The 21,930-nt window shown below is 39.4% G+C and overlaps 1 protein-coding gene across 3 annotated transcripts in view; it reads right to left on the reverse strand.

Moving 5' to 3' along the window:
* Nucleotides 1-382: 382 nt before the first annotated feature.
* The window catches only part of LOC144888915 (uncharacterized), a 38,444-nt gene continuing 16,896 nt past the window's right edge, over nt 383-21,930 (reverse strand). For all 3 annotated transcript variants that reach the window (XM_078768660.1, XM_078768661.1, XM_078768659.1), the window contains 3 exons: nt 9,605-9,733; nt 5,210-5,369; nt 383-921 (listed from right to left, as the gene is read on the reverse strand). In XM_078768660.1, coding sequence (XP_078624786.1) covers nt 5,236-5,369; nt 9,605-9,733 — 263 coding nt within the window. In that variant the 3' untranslated portion in view covers nt 383-921; nt 5,210-5,235. The remainder of the gene's footprint in view (nt 922-5,209; nt 5,370-9,604; nt 9,734-21,930) is intronic.

Here is a 21,930-nt window from a genome sequence, read left to right on the forward strand (position 1 = left end):
CCATCACGGACTCCAATAAGGTCCACCAGAGCAAGTGCCTCCTTTGGAAGCTATGCTGTGCAGGGTCTTACTGGCAAGATGGAGAGTGGTCACTGGTCACTTGCTCAGTATGATCATTCTTATATGCCCGCAATAATGGTGTGGAACGGCCTATTAGATGTCACTGTCGGTCCCCCAACAACATCCGGGACTAAGCCTTTCTGCTCCAAAGCACACAAACATCTTAAAGCCTAATATACTTGTGATATTGTTGTTATACCTACTAATATTGTTGGTTCTTTTTTTCTGTTTCCACTTTGATATTTTGTTTTCATGGAAAAAGTGGGCACTGATTTCTTGTTGGCAATGCTTATTCGTAAAAAAAACTCAAGTAAATCAAGGATGAGTGTTTAGAATGTGCTGTTTATTTAACAGTTTGCAGATATCGTAATTTTTAATGTTTGCAAGGAAGATAGCGATTGTCTGTCTCATCTGGGTTAAATCCGTGATGCAACGATAAACCTAGTGCAGTATAGTATAACATTCATTATGCATCCTTTTAATATATGATGAAGACATGCCTTACTGGGTCGATAACATTCTGCTGCGAAGCATAAAATCCGTTTCCAAAAAACCTAAATTCCGTCTCTCCGAGCCTCGTCCCTTGGCTGTTCCAAGGGGGTGGGTCCAAGCAAGCCTCACCCAGCTGAATGTCTCCGCCACCATTCCTTGGCAGCAACCCATGGTGGTGTTTTTTTTTCCTCAGCAGGGCAAGGCAAAGATGCAGGCAATGATAAAATGATTGTTTGTCTTGATTTTTTTTTGGATAATAATTATTGGCAATGCCCTCTGTATTTTGAGGACTTTCGAACTTCCGGCCTTGGGTCTGCATTCGTCTTGCCGGGATAAAGCAATCTTTCTTCATATCCGATGTTTCCTACTCTGTGGATTGTGGATACAGGGGAAATATGCATTAAAACATTTTCTAAATATTTGTTATAACCAGAAGTTTTAGTATAAATGCCTAATAGAGGGGTCAATATATGGTTGACCCCACAAAAATTGATACAAAAGGTTTTTCAATAGATTCTGGTACCATTGGGCATGCTAAATAACATACTAAAAATCTAGTAACATCTGACTTCCGGAAAGGGGTCATTTTCAAGATTGCGTCCAAGATGGCTGCCGGGAGCTTAAAATGGCCATATCTCAATTATTATTCAACCTAGAAAGGTGGTTTTGGTGTCTAACCCTAGGTTTTAGGGCCCAAGGAATCCAATTGAATCAATAAAATTACCATCAGTTAATTATTTATTGACAAGTCCAAGATGGCATCCCAAGGTGACATCCTGATCCACTAAAATGGCTGTCGAATAGTAGTCAACCTAGAGAGATTTTTTCAGTGTGTATACCTAGGTTTAAGGCACCCAGGAAATCATCAAAATTACTTAAATAAGCACAAAGTAATCAGGTAATCCAGTAAGCCAGGTTTACCAGCCCATTAGGCATTTGTTGTCTTATACAGTTAGTCGCTATTCATCGTCATCCTCCGACTCACCAGCTAATGAACCAAGTGTGTGTTTCAGATTGGAGATAAGAGTGTAATGTGTCTACACCACTGCCACCTGTGACTCCACTCCAGTACACTGATTGGAGAAGATACTGATCTCCTTGTCTTACTCCTTTACTATGCGTAGGGAGACAGTAAGAGCCTTTATTTCAGATCAGACAAGTCCAAAGCTGATGGCAGTTTTAAAGTGTATGACATCAACCGTCTAAAAGAAATCCTCGGACATGACATGTGATCTCGGTTGATATTCATCCATGCCATGACTGGTTGTGACACCACTTCTCGGATTTTTGGTGTTGGCAAAAAGACTGCTTTCCAGAAGCTTGTAAAAGGAGACCCTGTCCTTCGGTCTTGTGCCAACACATTCACCATCCCAAACCAGACCACAGAGGTGATCGATGACCTTGGATACCGAGTAATGGCTATCCTCTTTGGTGGCAAGTTCAAAGATTCCCTTGCAACAATGCGATATAACACCTTCAGCAAGAAGGTTGTCTCTGCTTCGTCTTTTGTAACACCCGAACGTCTGCCCCCCAACTGAATCTGCTATCAAACTTCACTGTCGTAGAGCGTACTAGCAGATCATGGTGTGGATGGGAAAAGAAGAGGGTATGGATGCAATGAAATGGGGGTGGAGCCTGCAGGATAATCAGTTTGTCCCACTTATGTCAAGAATGAACGCTGCTCCAGACAGTCTCTTGAAGGTCATTCATTGTAACTGCTCCACTGCCTGCAAGACACTCCGCTGCTCTTGTAGACGATATGGACTACCATGTACTACTGCCTGTGGACCGTACCAACTTGAAGAATGTGACAATCCACACAACAAGTTTCTTCCAGAGGAGTCGGAGGATGACGGTGAATAGCGACTAACTGTATAAGACAACAAATGCCTAATGGGCTGGTAAACCTGGCTTACTGGATTACCTGATTACTTTGTGCTTATTTAAGTAATTTTGATGATTTCCTGGGTGCCTTAAACCTAGGTATACACACTGAAAAAATCTCTCTAGGTTGACTACTATTCGACAGAGCCATTTTAGTGGATCAGGATGTCACCTTGGGATGCCATATTGGACTTGTCAATAAATAATTAACTGATGGAAATTTTATTGATTCAATTGGATTCCTTGGGCCCTAAAACCTAGGGTTAGACACCAAAACCACCTTTCTAGGTTGAATAATAATTGAGATATGGCCATTTTAAGCTCCCGGCGGCCATCTTGGACGCCATCTTGAAAATGACCCCTTTCCGGAAGTCAGATGTTACTAGATTTTTAGTATGTTATCTTTGGGCTCCCTGAAAAGTGCTATATAAAATAAATGCATTATTATTATTATTTAGCATGCCCAATGGTACCAGAATCCATTGAAAAACCTTTTGTATCAATTTTTTGGGGGTTAGGTGAGTTTTTTTCGTATATTGACCCGACTATAATGCAGAGATCCCACTATACGTATATGCAAACATGTATGTAATACAGTACCTTGTAGTGTCTCCAAGCACCCGCAACACCATTCATGTGTCATGTGACAGAGCATGGTTTTATTTACGTGAGGTGAAGCATGGTTTTACTATTTTTGCCCACCAATCATTGTTTTTCTTTCTGGATACTTTTCCACTCTTTCTTTGGCCTGGTTTCAGAAGGAGAAGTTGATTTATTTTATTTCTCGGCAGATCTTCATCGAGAGAGAATGACGTCACAATTGGAACAACAGAAAGGACAATGCGAAATGATGATTAAAGGACACGCAGCCTTGTGGGGAGCTCGATTCTAATTCTCATCAATACCCAGCAAAGTCTCAATTTTCGCGAGATGTCCTACAAGACCTAGTTGTGCATTCTGCTTTATCTCTTGAAATTTTCACCTTACTGGTGTTCGCCAGAAGTGTTCTTCTTTTACTCACGGACATGCCACGTCTTCCCTGAGAGTTTGTCTCCGAGGCCTCAAATGTATTATCACAGACTTTCCGCAAGTTATTTAGTTTTCTCAATACTGCTCGACATTTCTTTTAGGTTGTGATTCCCAAGTGGAGAGGGTTTTGGTATGAACCTGAAGCTGAATTTTCACTCGTGAACGTTTACTACTTCCTTCACCGAAGGTGAACAGATGTTATATTTTCACCCATGTCTGTCTGTATGGTTGTCTGCCTGTGAGCACGATATCTCAAAAAGCTAAGGACACATTTGGAAGAAATTTGGTGGACTGGTTGGGTGTGCAACAAGGACAAATTTATTAGATTTTGGTGAATATCTGGATTCCTGGATACTAGAATTCTCCAGTTTTTTGAGTGATTCTTCACCATTGAGAGATGGGGGCCAAAAACGTTCTATAGCATATCTCAAAACGTTGTGGACGGATTCTGTCAATACTTGGTGATGAGTTTTGTAAGTGACAAGAACAAACCGAATAGGTTTTGATTCAGGTCCGGATGTAGATTTGGTCTATCAGTGGGATACAACACGTAAAACTGTTCAGACTGGTGGATGTATGCCCTCGGCCGAGCCATTCTAGTTCCAACTGTTCTTCAATACACATAATAAATGGTGAGTAGGAATTGTACTTATCATCTTTGCTTTTTCTGCAACTTAAATATTCACTGTAAACTTACCACTATACACTGTCCAGAAACAATAAAAGTCAACTACTTCCTACCACTGTCTGCCAATAAAAGCTCACCTGTAGACACCTCTCAAATTTATCATTCACGACAAACGGGCTGGACATTTGTTTCCTCACCAGACATTGTGAGACGTAATACATTTTGCGGTAGAACGCAGTACACGGCAGCCTTTAGCATGCACACATGGTATTATTTTGGATAACAAACTGCACACTGTAGATAATTGGTGGAACAACGTCAACCCCAAAATTACATGTGACCTTCGTGACCGATTTTCACGCTCGTAGCAAAACTTGGGCAGAAATTCATATCAGCTGTGTATGTCGTCTCTCCATCGAAGTGTAGAACTTTCCACAAACAGTTTTATTTTTATACAAATGGGTTGTTATGAATATAATTATCACAACAACGATCATGTGTGATTGTAGAAAGCACAGTTTAATGGAGGGAGCACCATGTGATGAGCAAGGAGCTGTAGTAAATTTATACCTGTAAGTACTGTATTTACTATAATACTAGGGCGTGCCCGTACTATATATATATATCTAAAATTATATCCCCCCCCCTCTATTTACATGAAATGGTTATCTAAAATTATATCCCCCCCCTCTATTTACATGAAATGGTTTGGTCCATTCGCAAAGCCAAAGCGAACGGCTTGCGAGTACGGTGACAATCCCCCCCCCTCTATTTACATGAAATGGTTTGGTCCATTCGCAAAGCCAAAGCGAACGGCTTGCGAGTACGGTGACCATACCTTGGGAACCACTTGTCCGATTAATTTCAAACCTTGAAAAGGCACATCCTCGGGTCCCCAGCAATATACCTGGCAAGTTTCAAGTATATCAGACCGGTAGTTGTCGAGAAACAGCGGTCACAGACAAACACACACACACACAGACACACACACATACACACAGAGATTACTGGAATTATAGATAGAAGATAAGCAAGTGTCGATATCTATAATATTGGTACTTAAACAGATGCAGGTATCCAAAAGTTTGATTCGGACATTTAGGTGAGTACAAAAACCTGCTCATTCCATGTTTGTCAGGTGATCAGTCCATGCGGGGTTTTCTCTCAATGATGACCTTCCCATTGTCATCTTCTCGAGCAGGGTTTACGATGTCGGAGGGGATGTTAAAAACCCAGGGCGCTTGTTCAAACTCCCTTAGAGAAAGCTCCTCATCCCCTGGACAGAGACATGCAGTGAGAGGAAGCATGGTGGAGCAGGAACAAAACTAGAAAACATCCCAAAATGCTAAGCCTGTCAGTGTCCGCTTTGTACTCAAACTAAATTCAAGCTAAATATGTATAGTCGTGGCCAAAAATATTGGCACCCTTGCACTTTTTTCAAATAATGCACCATTTCTTACAGAAAATTGTTGAAATAAAAAAAGATTTTGGTATCCACACATGTATTTCTTTGGTTTGCAGTGGAACAAAACAAAAAAGCTGAAAAAACTACGGAATCTAAGCTTATTCCACACAGAAATCCTAAAATGGCCCGGACAATATTATTGATACCTTTTAGAAGTTGTTAGAAATAATTAGATTTCAAGTAGGTGATTCTCCTTTACTTTGGAATTGAACTCAAAATTGAACTGAAACAAAATTGAAAAAAATAATAATAAAGAATTGAATTGAACTCACCTGTGATGAGTTGCAGGTGCCTGCAATATAAAAATCACTCATTCAACCAGTTTGAATAGAGAAAAGGAGTCATTCTGCTGTTTTTTGTCACAATGAGCACAATGTGTGTCACAATGTGTGTACTGCAATGAGCATGGAGAAAAGAAAGAAAACCAGAGAATTGTCTGAGGAGGTCAGACACAAGATTGTAGCCAAGCATGAACAATCTCAAGGCTACAAGTCCATCTCCAGAGACCTTGATGTTCCTGTGTCAACCACATGCAATGTTATCAGGAAGTTTAAGGCCCATGGCTCTGTAGCCAACCTCCCTGGATGTGGCTGCAAGAGAAAACTTGATCGAAGATTGCAGCAAAGGCTTGTTCGAATGGTGGAGAAAGCACCTCGATCAACTGCCAAACAGATTCAAACTGACCTTCAGACACGAGGTATGACAGTTTCAACTCTCACCATCTGTCGCCAACACGATGAAAGGGGGTACTTTGGTAGGAGACCCAGGAGGACCCCACTGCTGAGAGAGAGACATAACAAAGCCCGAGTGAAGTTTTCCAAAACACACCTGAACAAGCCAAAATCCTTCGGGGAGAATGTCCTGTGGACAGATGAGACCAAATTAGAGTGTTTTTGGTAAAGCACATCATCTCTATGTTTACAGAAAACAAAATGAAGCCTTCAAAGAAAAGAACACCTTCCCTATAGTTAAACATGGAGGAGGTTCAGTAATGTTTTGAGGTTGCTGTGCTGCCTTTGGCACTGGGTGCCTTGAATGTTTGCATGGCATCAGGAGATTACCAAGGCATTTTGGAGCGCAATGTTCAACCTAGTGTCAGAACGCTGGGTCTACGTCGAAGGTCATGGGCCTTGCAGCAGGACAATGACCCCAAACACACTTCAAAAAGCACCCAGGAATGTTCAAGACAAAACGCTGGACTGTTCTGAAGTGGCCAGCAATGAGTCCAGATCTGAATCTCATTGAACACCTGTGGGGTGATCTGAAAACAGTAGTTGGGAGAAGGCACCCTGCAAATCTGGGAGAACTGGAGCAGTTTGCACAAGAAGAGTGGGTCAAACTACCAGTAGAGAGGTGTAGGACGCTCATTCATGGCTATAGGAAGCGCTTGACTGCAGTTATTTTGTCCAAAGTCTGTGCTACCAAATATTAAGTCTTGGGTGTCAATAATTTTGTCAATGCCATTTATTTTTATTTTCTGATTTAAAAGGATATATTAAGTTCTGAATCAAAAACAAAGGTTCTGTAATATTAACAGTGAAATAAAGAATTGTGGAGGCCAAATACTTTTGTTAATTTCAACTTATTTTTCGAGAAAATTGTGTTATTTGAAAAAAGTGCAAGGGTGCCAATATTTTTGGCCACGACTGTATATATACAGTATATATATATATATATATATATATATATATATATTTGTCATTTTATTAATTAGTCATACATATTCTCATAATACCCAGCCTGGTGTTGGCTTAGCGGTTAGGGTACTGGCTTGGGATCCTAGGATCCAGGGGGGTTGACTCAGCCTGTCATCCTTCTGAGGTCGGCAAATTGAGTACCAGCTTGCTGGGATGAATGATCACGGTGTGTACCCTGATTTAGAATAGGTACACCGTATCCCTGTGCATCATAAGAGCGTGACCAGGGGTTGGCGTCAGGAAGGGCATCCGGCCATAAAAACATTGCCTCAAACAGGGAACGATGATTGTCATGGGGCCTGCAAGGCTAACCCCCACTCCAGCGGGGAAAAATGGCCTTAAAACGATCATTCATATATATATATTATATATATTCTCATAATAAAGGTTTTTTGGATATTTGAGGATACAAAGCTCAAATGGTAAAAATGTTACAGCCTGGACAAACACACTGAAGCACAATCTATATATATATATATATGAAACCGAAAAACACAGTCCGTGCAGCCGTACGTCCGTCCGGGAAGCCGTGAAGCTGTGATTATATGTCTATTAATTATGTACTATTTTCGGTTGCATCCTGTCTATTAATTCGGTTGCAACCTTTCAACCGTTGAAGACCCCTTGAGTCCCCAAGACCCTTAAGACCACGAGAGTCCAAAAAGACACAAAAGACCCTGATGACCCATTGGACTCCAAAATCCTGAAGACCCCCAAGACCCTTAAGACCACTTTTACCTTCAAAACCCTGTCAATACTTTAGACACCTTTACATCTCTTCACCCCTCCAACCTTTAATAGTCTTTAAACCTTTACAACCTTTAAGTCCCTTTTTACCCCTTAGACCTTAACACCATTTAGACCCCTTACTCCTTTCAGACCAATTAGGCAGCTTGGACCCTTGACCATCTGGAGCTTTACACCACTTGTACCTTTTATGGTTCCAAATAAATTACAAATGAATAATATCACCAATATTACAGATAAATTTGTATAAAAGAAATGTTTTATTGTGATTTGTGAAAATCATGACAACACAGCAACTCAAATTCGCCTCTGCAGCGACGTGTGGTGTGGTGATCCGAGTGTGGCAGGCCGATCCACGCTCGTAGTAAATAAACACGATAGTGATTAAAAAAACGGCCGTCTCGAGCATGACGTGCTATCATAATGTACCATTATCATTATCGTTATGTACCATTATCACTTTCATTATGCATCATAACCATTATCACTCTGTGAAACAGTTTAAAGGGTGGGGCCTCCATGTACCATAATCAGCTTCTCCTCTCGCAACCACATTCCCGGAACTCGTCTCCAAGGGGGAAAAAAACCATGGCCTCGCGCTATACGTGCTGTGGCCGGGATAATACGGGATACTTATAGTGAATATGACTTTGCCCTTTCACATTTTGACCCAATTATTAAATATTTATTCCATATCTTCCAATAATTCACCAAATGTCTGTCTGTCTGTCTGTCTGTCTGTCTGTCTGTTCCCAGGTCCCGCAAAAACGGCTGAACCGATCGCAACAAAATTTTGGGTGGGTAATCCTGGGACCCCCTGGAGTAAAATAGGCTATATTGTTTTTCCAATTTTTTCCCCCAATTTTCCAATTTCAAATTTTTCCAATTTTCCAGTTTTTCCAAACACGATGGAATAATATTTAACGATTATGAACAGTGATGTGGCTTTTATTGAAATTCTACAAATACTGTTTAGATTTTGATTGACGTGTGATATGATTTAACGGATGTTTATATGAATCGTTTAAAATAAAAAACAAGCCTTCAATTTCTGATATTTTGCCTTTTCATTTGGGCCTCCCAATTGAAGCCCCGCCCACAGGGCGGGTATCGTTGTTAGTTCTCATAATGAATGTTTGTTGGAAATTTGGTGACAAAAGCTCAAATGGTAGATAACAGTTATTGCCTGGACACACACACACACACACACACACACACACACACACACACACACACACACACACACACACACACACACACACACACACACACACACACACACACACACACGTGATTGCAACATCCCATCTCCTGCTGTGCAGGGGGATAAGGGGTGAGGTGGGGCAGCTTCTGAAGGAAGGACAATTTCCAAACTCAGACACTCATCCCCCTAAAGCTGAAGCACTCTGGTTTCCAGCGATTTTGTTGTACATTTATCTCATCCAGAAACTATAAAATACAGAAGTTGAGGCTCGTAGAAACACGAGGGTGTTGTCTTGTTTTCAGGTCTCGACTAAAACAGAAACGTCCGAATTCATATTAGTTATATGTAAACAAACATAAACCCCTGCACACGGACCCCATTGAACGTTTACAACATACCGTCTTGGTCCGCACTGTCCAGAGGTCTTCGTGCATTGTCGAAGCGAGTGTGGCTCACCTCCATGAGCTCCAGCACACTGATAAAACCGTCACCATCATGGTCGTACCTGTTAAAATCTGCCGGTAAGCCTGTGGACAAAGTACAGTGCAGGACAGCAAACAACCTTATTTGTTTTTGCATTATTAGACACTAATTGGACTATTTTTCGAAGTCTAAATCATGCTGATTTGGGGTTTAATAACCTTTCTACTATGTAAGCCACATAGTGTTACCACATTATCTAGGATGTCTCTCTGCTGGCTTTTATGGTTTACCTTAAACTCTCGTGTTTTTAAGCGGTGAAGCCGCTTCAATATTTGGCTATGTATGTCCTTCCATCCATCCATCCGTCCGTCAAAAATGAAGAAGGACCCTTCTAACTCGCATTGTTTAATTATAATGGGTTCTAAAGTGTAATTCTCGAGGGAGGTTCCAAACACTAATTCTAAAACATGATTCTAAAGGGTGATTATAATGGGTAATTCCAAAAGTTAATTCTAAAGGTTAATTCTAAAGTGTAATTCTAAAGGCTAATTCTAAAGGTTAATTCCAAAGGGTAATTCTAAAGGCTAATTCTAAAGGTTAATTCTAAAGGTTAATTCTAATGGCTAATTCTAAAGGCTAATTCTAAAGGCTAATTCTAAAGGTTAATTCTAAAGGCTAATTCTAAAGGTTAATTCTAAATGCTAATTCTAAAGGGTAATTCTAAAGGTTAATTCTAAATGCTAATTCTAAAGGGTAATTCTAAAGGTTAATTCTAAATGCTAATTCTAAAGGGTAATTCTAAAGGTTAATTCTAAATGCTAATTCTAAAGGGTAATTCTAAAGGTTAATTCTAAAGGCTAATTCTAAAGGTTAATTCTAAATGCTAATTCTAAAGGCTAATTCTAAAGGTTAATTCCAAAGGCTAATTCTAAAGGTTAATTCTAAATGCCAATTCTAAAGGCTAATTCTAAAGGCTAATTCTAAAGGTTAATTCTAAAGGCTAATTCTAAAGGTTAATTCTAATTGCTAATTCTAAAGGCTAATTCTAAATGCTAATTCTAAAGGCTAATTCTAAAGGCTAATTCTAAAGGCTAATTCTAAAGGTTAATTCTAAATGCCAATTCTAAAGGCTAATTCTAAAGGCTAATTCTAAAGGTTAATTCTAAAGGCTAATTCTAAAGGTTAATTCTAATTGCTAATTCTAAAGGCTAATTCTAAATGCTAATTCTAAAGGCTAATTCTAAAGGCTAATTCTAAAGGCTAATTCTAAAGGCTAATTCTAAAGGTTAATTCTAAAGGCTAATTCTAAAGGTTAATTCTAAAGGTTAATTCTAATTGCTAATTCTAAAGGCTAATTCAAAATGCTAATTCTAAAGGCTAATTCTAAAGGCTAATTCTAAATGCTAATTCTAAAGGCTAATTCTAAATGCTAATTCTAAAGGCTAATTCTAAATGCTAATTCTAAAGGCTAATTCTAAAGGTTAATTCTAATTGCTAATTCTAATTGCTAATTCTAAAGGCTAATTCTAAAGGCTAATTCTAAAGGCTAATTCTAAATGCTAATTCTAAAGGCTAATTCTAAAGGCTAATTCTAAAGGTTAATTCTAATTGCTAATTCTAAAGGCTAATTCTAAATGCTAATTCTAAAGGCTAATTCTAAAGGTTAATTCTAAAGGTTAATTCTAAAGGTTAATTCTAAATGCTAATTCTAAAGGCTAATTCTAAAGGCTAATTCTAAAGGTTAATTCTAAATGCTAATTCTAAAGTCTAATTCTAAAGGCTAATTCTAAAGGCTAATTCTAAATGCTAATTCTAAAGGTTAATTCTAAAGGCTAATTCCAAAGGGTAATTCTAAAGGCTAATTCTAAACCTTAATTCTAAATGCTAATTCTAAAGGCTAATTCTAAAGGCTAATTCTAAAGGCTAATTCTAAAGGTTAATTCTAAAGGGTAATTCTAAAGGCTAATTCTAAATGTTAATTCTAAAGGTTAATTCTAAAGGCTAATTCTAAAGGTTAATTCTAAATGCTAATTCTAAAGGCTAATTCTAAAGGTTAATTCTAAATGCCAATTCTAAAGGCTAATTCGAAAGGCTAATTCTAAAGGTTAATTCTAAAGGCTAATTCTAAAGGTTAATTCTAAAGGCTAATTCTAAAGGCTAATTCTAAAGGCTAATTCTAAATGCCAATTCTAAAGGCTAATTCTAAAGGCTAATTCTAAAGGCTAATTCTAAAGGCTAATTCTAAAGGCTAATTCTAAAGGCTAATTCTAAAGGTTAATTCTAATTGCTAATTCTAAAGGCTAATTCTAAATGCTAATTCTAAAGGCTAATTCTAAAGGTTAATTCTAAAGGCTAATTCTAAAGGCTAATTCTAAAGGGTAATTCTAAATGCTAATTCTAAAGGTTAATTCTAAAGGCTAATTCTAAAGGTTAATTCTAAATGCTAATTCTAAAGGCTAATTCTAAAGGCTAATTCTAAAGGTTAATTCTAAATGCTAATTCTAAAGGCTAATTCTAAATGCTAATTGTAAAGGCTAATTCTAAAGGTTAATTCTAAAGGTTAATTCTAAAGGCTAATTCCAAAGGGTAATTCTAAAGGCTAATTCTAAAGGTTAATTCTAAATGCTAATTCTAAAGGCTAATTCTAAAGGCTAATTCTAAAGGATAATTCTAAAGGTTAATTCTAAAGGGTAATTCTAAAGGCTAATTCTAAATGTTAATTCTAAAGGTTAATTCTAAAGGCTAATTCTAAAGGTTAATTCTAAAGGCTAATTCTAAATGTTAATTCTAAAGGTTAATTCTAAAGGCTAATTCTAAAGGTTAATTCTAAAGGCTAATTCTAAAGGCTAATTCTAAAGGCTAATTCTAAAGGGTAATTCTAAAGGCTAATTCTAAACGTTAATTCTAAAGGTTAATTCTAAAGGATAATTCTAAATGCTAATTCTAAAGGCTAATTCTAAAGGCTAATTCTAAAGGTTAATTCTAAATGCTAATTCTAAAGGCTAATTCTAAAGGCTAATTCTAAAGGTTAATTCTAAATGCTAATTCTAAAGGTTAATTCTAAAGGCTAATTCTAAAGGTGAATTCTAAAGGCTAATTCTAAAGGCTAATTCTAAAAGTTAATTCTAAAGGCTAATTCTAAAGGTTAATTCTAAAGGTTAATTCTAAAGGCTAATTCTAAATGCTAATTCTAAAGGCTAATTTAACTGATCTCTCCATACAGGTTGCTTCTGTCAAACCAGACGTGATCTGCTTAACAGAAACTTTCCTCCTTTATGATGTCTCTGATTCCATAGTATCTCTCCCGGGCTACTCCCTCCTCCGGTATGATAGACCTGAGCCTCGTCCTGGAGGCGGGGTTGCTATCTTTATCAAAAACTCTCTTTCTCACTCGCCCTGCACTGCACTCTCTCCACCTCACCCCCAGGAATACCTCTGGCTACGGCTTCCCCTTCGCTCCCACCTCTTGTTCATATGTGTGTTGTACCGTCCACCAAACAGTGATGACTCCATCTACATCTCGCTGTCTGATGATATGGACCAACTTCTATCTACTCATCCCAACTCTCTCTTCCTCATATGTGGTGATTTCAACTGTCATCATGCCAGTTGGCTGGGTGTGGGTACCTCTCTCACCAGCCATGGCTCCTCAGCAAAGGACTTCTGCGACTCACTGGGACTGACACAATCTGTCAATTTCCCGACCCGGATCTCAGTCAACGGAACATCTTCTCTTCTGGACTTGGTTATGACTAACTTCCCTGAAAATGTCTGCTGCTCTTCTTCTGCTCCGATCGGATCATCTGATCATGTCCTTGTTAAAGTGGACATCTCTCTGACCATCCTCAGGGAGCCTGCTCAGCGTCGAGGAGTCTGGCATTTCACTCAGGCCAACTGGCACGGTCTTCAAGCAGCCATCAATCATCTGGACTGGTCTCCCATCTCTACCACCTCTGACATCAACTCATCCTGGGAATTCTTCCAAAGTAAATTGCTCTCTCTCATGCACAGATTTATCCCATCTCGTCTTCAGTTGTCATTCCCTTCCTCCCGTCCATGGTACACGGAATCTTGTGGTGAGGCTGTTGCCCAGAAACAACTTGCCTTCGTCTCCTGGAAAGCAAATCCAACGGAAGGAAATCTCATTTCCTTTCACAAAGCCCGAAACAAGTGTGTGTCCACCCTCAGGAGAGCCAGGAAACAATATCTCTCCGTTCTCAAGACCGAACTCTCTTATCTGTCTCCCTCTTCCAAATCCTGGTGGCGTCTGGTCAAATCCGTTTCTGGTGTTTGTTCCCCCTCCATCCCCTCCCTTACCTCAAACGGCTACACAGCTGACTCCGCACGTGAAAAAGCTGAATGCCTCAACTCTGTGTTTGCCTCTAAATCTTGTGTCCCAAACCCATCCCTCTCTGTACCCACCATACCCAGTCGTACCCTGCTGCTCCTGGACTCCGTGTCCTTTCCTCCTGACAAGGTGGAAAAGTTTCTGTCAACCCTCGACTCTGATTCTGCAACTGGACCCGACGGCATCAGCCCACGGGTCCTAAAATCCTGCTCTGCTGCTCTATCTCACCCTCTCTCTGTTCTCTTCACCCTCTCTTTTGCTCAAGGTCAACTGCCATCTGCTTGGAAATCAGCCAACATCACCGCTTTGCACAAAAAAGGTGCAAAAACAGATCCTAGCAACTACAGACCAATCAGCCTTCTCCCAATTATCAGCAAAGTCATGGAATCCATCATTGCTTCGGATATGAAATCTTTCCTCTTCTCCAATGGCTTGATCTCTGATCATCAATTTGGTTTCAGACCAGGTCACTCTACTCTGGACATGCTGCTTCTGCTGTCTCAACAATGGATGGAGGTCCTCAATGCCAAACAGGAAATTAGAGCTGTCTCCCTCGACATATCACGTGCCTTCGACACGGTCTGGCACCCCGCTCTGCTCACCAAACTCTCCTCCTTTGGTATCCATGGAAATCTCCACGCATGGCTGGCGGACTTCCTCTCTAGTCGTCGTCAACGTGTGGCCCTGAATGGGTTTCTCTCATCTCCTCTTCCTGTTCAGGCTGGAGTTCCCCAAGGCAGTGTTCTGGGCCCCGTGCTTTTTCTGGTCTTCATCAATGATCTCTCTGACTCTCTCGAAAATCCTCTCTATCTCTTTGCTGAAGACTCCACTCTCTGCTGCTCCATTCCTCTTCCCTCAGATCGGCAGTCTGCTGCCTCCTCACTCTCTGAAGACCTGGACAAAATCACAGACTGGTCAAACAAGTGGAACATGTCTTTCAATCCTGACAAATCTCACACTCTTACTATGTCTCTCCGAAAAGATCGACTGGACAACCCTCCCATCTACTTTCTCAACAATCCTCTCCAAGAAGTTCTCTCGCTCAAGATTTTGGGTCTCACTATCTGCCATGATCTTTCTTGGGAAAACCACATTTCCAAGCTGGCCTCCAAAGCCAGTTGCCGACTGGGCATCCTCCGTCGTGCGAAGTCCTTCCTCGGCACACCTGAGCTCCTCACCACATACAAGGCTTTCATCCGCAGCTCAATGGAATACTGTTCTCCCCTATGGGCCGGTGCTCCTGCCTCACACCTAGCTCGGCTTCACGCTGTTGAAACCAAAGCTTTCAGAATTATTGGAATCTCCCGCGATGAAGCTATCTCTGAGGGCCTTTCACTCACTCACCGCAGGCAGGTAGGTGGTCTTTCTGTCTTCTACCGACTCCTCTCCGGCCTTGCACCCCCAGCTCTCTCTGTGCTCTGTCCCCCAAATATTCCTACAGGTCGCACAAGATCTGCCAGCAACCCTCTGATGGTTAAACTGCCGAAATCTCGGCTCTCTGCTCACCTTCACTCTTTCATTCCTCTTTTCTCCCGCCTCTGGAACAAACTCCCTCACTCCCTTCAATCCCACTCCTCCCTCCAGGTCTTTAAAACAGCTGTTCACCACCATCTCTTATCTTCCCCCATCCAAAACCTTGATCTTTTCTACCCCCGCTAATTCACCCCAGATCCACCTCGTTTGAAATTCCAACTTCTTTCCTGGAAGTCCTGGCAGTGTCCATATGTTTTATACCTCTCCCACCGCCCCCTTCCCATGCCCCCCCCCCCCAAAGCCCTCGCCCTCTCTCAGATCTCTCGATGTCTCCATGTCTCTCGGTCCCTGCTCTCAAATGTTGTGTTTGTGTCCTTCCCCCTCTCTCCCCATCTTGTCTACCGCTCCCGATGTTATATGTTTTATGTGTCGGTTTGTCTTTCTGTGTGAATAATGTTCGCTCTTTCACGAGCCTCGATCTTGTATACAAAAAAATAATAATAATAATAAAAAAAAAATTCTAAAGGCTAATTCTAAAGGTTAATTCTAAAGGCTAATTCTAAAGGTTATTTCTAAAGGTTAATTCTAAAGGCTAATTCTAAAGGTTAATTCTAAAGGCTAATTCTAAAGGTTAATTCTAAAGGCTAATTCCAAAGGTTAATTCTAAAGGTTAATTCTAAAGGCTAATTCCAAAGGTTAATTCTAAAGGCTAATTCTAAAGGCTAATTCTAAAGGCTAATTCTAAAGGCTAATTCTAAAGGTTAATTCTAAAGGTTAATTCGAAAGTGTAATTCTAAAGGTTAATTCTAAAGGTTAATTCTAAAGGCTAATTCTAAAGGCTAATTCTAAAGGCTAATTCTAAAGGCTAATTCTAAAGGTTAATTCTAAAGGGTAATTCTAAATGCTAATTCTAAAGGCTAATTCTAAAGGTTAATTATAAAGGCTAATTCTAAAGGTTAATTCTAAAGGTTAATTCTAAAGGTTAATTCTAAATGCTAATTCTAAAGGCTAATTCTAAAGGCTAATTCTAAAGGATAATTCTAAAGGCTAATTCTAAAGGTTAATTCTAAAGGTTAATTCCAAAGTGTAATTCTAAAGGCTAATTCTAAAGGCTAATTCTAAAGGTTAATTCTAAATGCTAATTCTAAAGGTTAATTCTAAAGGCTAATTCCAAAGGTTAATTCTAAAGGCTAATTCTAAAGGCTAATTCTAAAGGTTAATTCTAAAGGTTAATTCCAAAGTGTAATTCTAAAGGTTAATTCTAAAGGCTAATTCTAAAGGCTAATTCTAAAGGGTAATTCTAAAGCCTAATTCTAAAGGTTAATTCTAAAGGGTAATTCTAAATGCTAATTCTAAAGGCTAATTCTAAAGGTTAATTATAAAGGCTAATTCTAAAGGTTAATTATAAAGGCTAATTCTAAAGGTTATTTATAAAGGTTAATTCTAAAGGCTAATTCTAAAGGTTAATTCCAAAGGGTAATTCTAAAGGCTAATTCTAAAGGTTAATTCTAAAGGCTAATTCTAAATGCTAATTCTAAAGGCTAATTCTAAAGGCTAATTCTAAAGGTTAATTCTAAATGCTAATTCTAAAGGCTAATTCTAAAGGCTAATTCTAAAGGTTAATTCTAAATGCTAATTCTAAAGGCTAATTCTAAAGGCTAATTCTAAAGGTTAATTCTGAAGGCTAATTCTAAAGGTTAATTCTAAAGGTTAATTCTAAAGGTTAATTCTAAAGGCTAATTCTAAAGGCTAATTCTGAAGGTTAATTCTAAAGGTTAATTCCAAAGTGTAATTCTAAAGGTTAATTCTAAAGGTTAATTCTAAATGCTAATTCTAAAGGCTAATTCTAAAGGCTAATTCTAAAGGTTAATTCTAAAAGCTAATTCTAAAGGTTAATTCTAAAGGCTAATTCCAAAGGTTAATTCTAAAGGCTAATTCTAAAGGCTAATTCTAAAGGTTAATTCTAAAGGTTAATTCCAAAGTGTAATTCTAAAGGTTAATTCTAAAGGTTAATTCTAAAGGCTAATTCTAAAGGCTAATTCTAAAGGGTAATTCTAAAGGCTAATTCTAAAGGTTAATTCTAAAGGTTAATTCTAAAGGGTAATTCTAAAGGCTAATTCTAAAGGTTAATTATAAAGGCTAATTCTAAAGGTTAATTCTAAAGGTTAATTCTAAAGGCTAATTCTAAAGGTTAATTCCAAAGGGTAATTCTAAAGGCTAATTCTAACGGTTAATTCTAAAGGCTAATTCTAAACGCTAATTCTAAAGGCTAATTCTAAAGGCTAATTCTAAAGGTTAATTCTAAATGCTAATTCTAAACGCTAATTCTAAAGGCTAATTCTAAAGGTTAATTCTAAAGGCTAATTCTAAAGGTTAATTCTAAAGGTTAATTCCAAAGTGTAATTCTAAAGGTTAATTCAAAGGTTAATTCTAAATGCTAATTCTAAAGGCTAATTCTAAAGGTTAATTCAAAGGTTAATTCTAAATGCTAATTCTAAAGGCTAATTCTAAAGGCTAATTCTAAAGGTTAATTCTAAATGCTAATTCTAAAGGTTAATTCTAAAGGCTAATTCTAAAGGCTAATTCTAAAGGTTAATTCTAAAGGTTAATTACAAAGTGTAATTCTAAAGGTTAATTCTAAAGGTTAATTCTAAAGGCTAATTCTAAAGGCTAATTCTAAAGGGTAATTCTAAAGGCTAATTCTAAAGGTTAATTCTAAAGGGTAATTCTAAATGCTAATTCTAAAGGCTAATTCTAAACGCTAATTCTAAAGGCTAATTGTTGCAGGCAGGTAGGTGGTCTTCCAAAGTAAATTGCTCTCTCTCATGCACAGATTTATCCCATCTCGTCTTCAGTTGTCATACCCTTCCTCCCGTCCATGGTACACGGAATCTTGTGGTGAGGATGTTGCCCAGAAACAACTTGCCTTCGTCTCCTGGAAAGCAAATCCAACGGAAGGAAATCTCATTTCCTTTCACAAAGCCCGAAACAAGTGTGTGTCCACCCTCAGGAGAGCCAGGAAACAATATCTCTCCGTTCTCAAGACCGAACTCTCTTATCTGTCTCCCTCTTCCAAATCCTGGTGGCGTCTGGTCAAATCCGTTTCTGGTGTTTGCTCCCCCTCCATCCCCTCCCTTACCTCAAACGGCTACACAGCTGACTCCGCACGTGAAAAAGCTGAATGCCTCAACTCTGTGTTTGCCTCTAAATCTTGTGTCCCAAACCCATCCCTCTCTGTACCCACCATAACCAGTCGTACCCTGCTGCTCCTGGACTCTGTGTCCTTTCCTCCTGACAAGGTGGAAAAGTTTCTGTCAACCCTCGACTCTGATTCTGCAACTGGACCCGACGGCATCAGCCCACGGGTCCTAAAATCCTGCTCTGCTGCTCTATCTCACCCTCTCTCTGTTCTCTTCACCCTCTCTTTTGCTCAAGGTCAACTGCCATCTGCTTGGAAATCAGCCAACATCACCGCTTTGCACAAAAAAGGAGGCAAAAACAGATCCTAGCAACTACAGACCAATCAGCCTTCTCCCAATTATCAGCAAAGTCATGGAATCCATCATTGCTTCGGATATGAAATCTTTCCTCTTCTACAATGGCTTGATCTCTGATCATCAATTTGGTTTCAGACCAGGTCACTCTACTCTGGACATGCTGCTTCTGCTGTCTCAACAATGGATGGAGGTCCTCAATGCCAAACAGGAAATTAGAGCTGTCTCCCTCGACATATCACGTGCCTTCGACACGGTCTGGCACCCCGCTCTGCTCACCAAACTCTCCTCCTTTGGTATCCATGGAAATCTCCACGCATGGCTGGCGGACTTCCTCTCTAGTCGTCGTCAACGTGTGGCCCTGAATGGGTTTCTCTCATCTCCTCTTCCTGTTCAGGCTGGAGTTCCCCAAGGCAGTGTTCTGGGCCCCGTGCTTTTTCTGGTCTTCATCAATGATCTCTCTGACTCTCTCGAAAATCCTCTCTATCTCTTTGCTGATGACTCCACTCTCTGCCGCTCCATTTCTCTTCCCTCAGATCGGCAGTCTGCTGCCTCCTCACTCTCTGAAGACCTGGACAAAATCACAGACTGGTCAAACAAGTGGAACATGTCTTTCAATCCTGACAAATCTCACACTCTTACTATGTCTCTCCGAAAAGATCGACTGGACAACCCTCCCATCTACTTTCTCAACAATCCTCTCCAAGAAGTTCTGTCGCTCAAGATTTTGGGTCTCACTATCTGCCATGATCTTTCTTGGGAAAACCACATTTCCAAGCTGGCCTCCAAAGCCAGTCGCCGACTGGGCATCCTCCGTCGTGCGAAGTCCTTCCTCGGCACACCTGAGCTCCTCACCACATACAAGGCTTTCATCCGCAGCTCAATGGAATACTGTTCTCCCCTATGGGCCGGTGCTCCTGCCTCACACCTAGCTCGGCTTCACGCTGTTGAAACCAAAGCTTTCAGAATTATTGGAATCTCCCGCGATGAAGCTATCTCTGAGGGCTTTTCACTCACTCACCGCAGGCAGGTAGGTGGTCTTTCTGTCTTCTACCGACTCCTCTCCGGCCTTGCACCCCCAGCTCTCTCTGTGCTCTGTCCCCCAAATATTCCTACAGGTCGCACAAGATCTGCCAGCAACCCTCTGATGGTTAAACTGCCGAAATCTCGGCTCTCTGCTCACCTTCACTCTTTCATTCCTCTTTTCTCCCGCCTCTGGAACAAACTCCCTCACTCCCTTCAATCCCACTCCTCCCTCCAGGTCTTTAAAACAGCTGTTCACCACCATCTCTTATCTTCCCCCATCCAAAACCTTGATCTTTTCTACCCCCGCTAATTCACCCCAGATCCACCTTGTTTGAAATTCCAACTTCTTTCCTGGAAGTCCTGGCAGTGTCCATATGTTTTATACCTCTCCCACCGCCCTCTTCCCATGCCCCCCCCCCCCCCCAAAGCCCTCGCCCTCTCTCAGATCTCTCGATGTCTCCATGTCTCTCGGTCCCTGCTCTCAAATGTTGTGTTTGTGTCCTTCCCCCTCTCTCCCCAACTTGTCTACCGCTCCCGATGTTATATGTTTTATGTGTCGGTTTGTCTTTCTGTGTGATTAATGTTCGCTCTTTCACGAGCCTCGATCTTGTATACAAAAAAAATAAAAATAAAAATAAAAAAAATTCTAAAGGCTAATTCTAACGGTTAATTCTAAATGCTAATTCTAAAGGCTAATTCTAAAGGCTAATTCTAAAGGTTAATTCTAAAGGCTAATTCTAAAGGTTAATTCTAAAGGTTAATTCTAAAGGCTAATTCTAAAGGCTAATTCTAAAGGCTAATTCTAAAGGTTAATTCAAAGTGTAATTCTAAAGGTTAATTCTAAAGGTTAATTCTAAAGGCTAATTTGAAAGGCTAATTCTAAAGGCTAATTCTAAAGGTTAGTTCTAAAGGCTAATTCTAAAAGCGAATTCTAAAGGTTAATTCTAAAGGCTAATTCTAAAGGGTAATTCTAAAGGCTAATTCTAAATGCTAATTCTAAAGGCTAATTCTGATGGTTAATTCTAAACGTTAATTCTAAACGTTAATTCTAAAGTGTAATTCTAAAGGTTAATTCTAAAGGCTAATTCTAAAGGTTAATTCTAAAGGTTAATTCTAAAGGTTAATTCTAAAGTGTAATTCTAAAGGTTAATTCTAAAGGCTAATTCTAAAGGCTAATTCTAAAGTGTAATTCTAAAGGTTAATTCTAAAGGCTAATTCTAAAGGCTAATTCTAAAGGTTAATTCTAAAGGTTAATTCTAAAGATTAATTCTAAAGGGTAATTACAAAGGCTAATTCTAAAGGCTAATTCTAAAGGCTAATTCTAAAGGCTAATTCTAAAGGTTAATTCTAAAGGTTAATTCTAAAGGGTAATTCTAAAGGCTAATTCTAAAGGCTAATTCTAAAGGTTAATTCTAAAGGTTCATTCTAAAGGGTAATTCTAAAGGCTAATTCTAAAGGTTAATTCTAAAGGTTAATTCTAAAGGGTTCTAAAGGTTAATTCTAAAGGTTAATTCTAAAGGTTAATTCTAAAGGTTAATTCTAAAGGCTAATTCTAAAGGTTAATTCTAAAGGTTAATTCTAAAGGTTAATTCTAAAGGGTAATTCTCAAGGTTAATTCTGGTGTAATTCTAAAGGTTAATTCTAACGGGTAGTTCTAAAGGGTTAAAACTTTAACTTTAAAGGGCTCTAAAGGATAATTTTAAAATATAAAGTGTTGTAAAGGGGAATTCTGCTGGGTTTTAAAGGGTAATTCTAGAAGGTTCTGATGGGTTTTGTTCGTTTCTCGGCTTTACCTATTTCATATTAAAAATACCAAACGCTTCTTTCGGACATGGGTGTGATTTTTGTTAAACCAAACACCCTCCTCTTCTTTAGTTTATATCCACTTAAATTAACGTTTGTGTTATGTCCAAATAATTCCAATTTACCATGAGACTAGTATGAGAAAGATGATGTAGTA

Source organism: Myxine glutinosa (assembly GCF_964187855.1).
Source record: "Myxine glutinosa chromosome 12 unlocalized genomic scaffold, kmMyxGlut1.1 SUPER_12_unloc_2, whole genome shotgun sequence".
In the NCBI taxonomy this organism is placed as follows: domain Eukaryota; kingdom Metazoa; phylum Chordata; class Myxini; order Myxiniformes; family Myxinidae; genus Myxine; species Myxine glutinosa.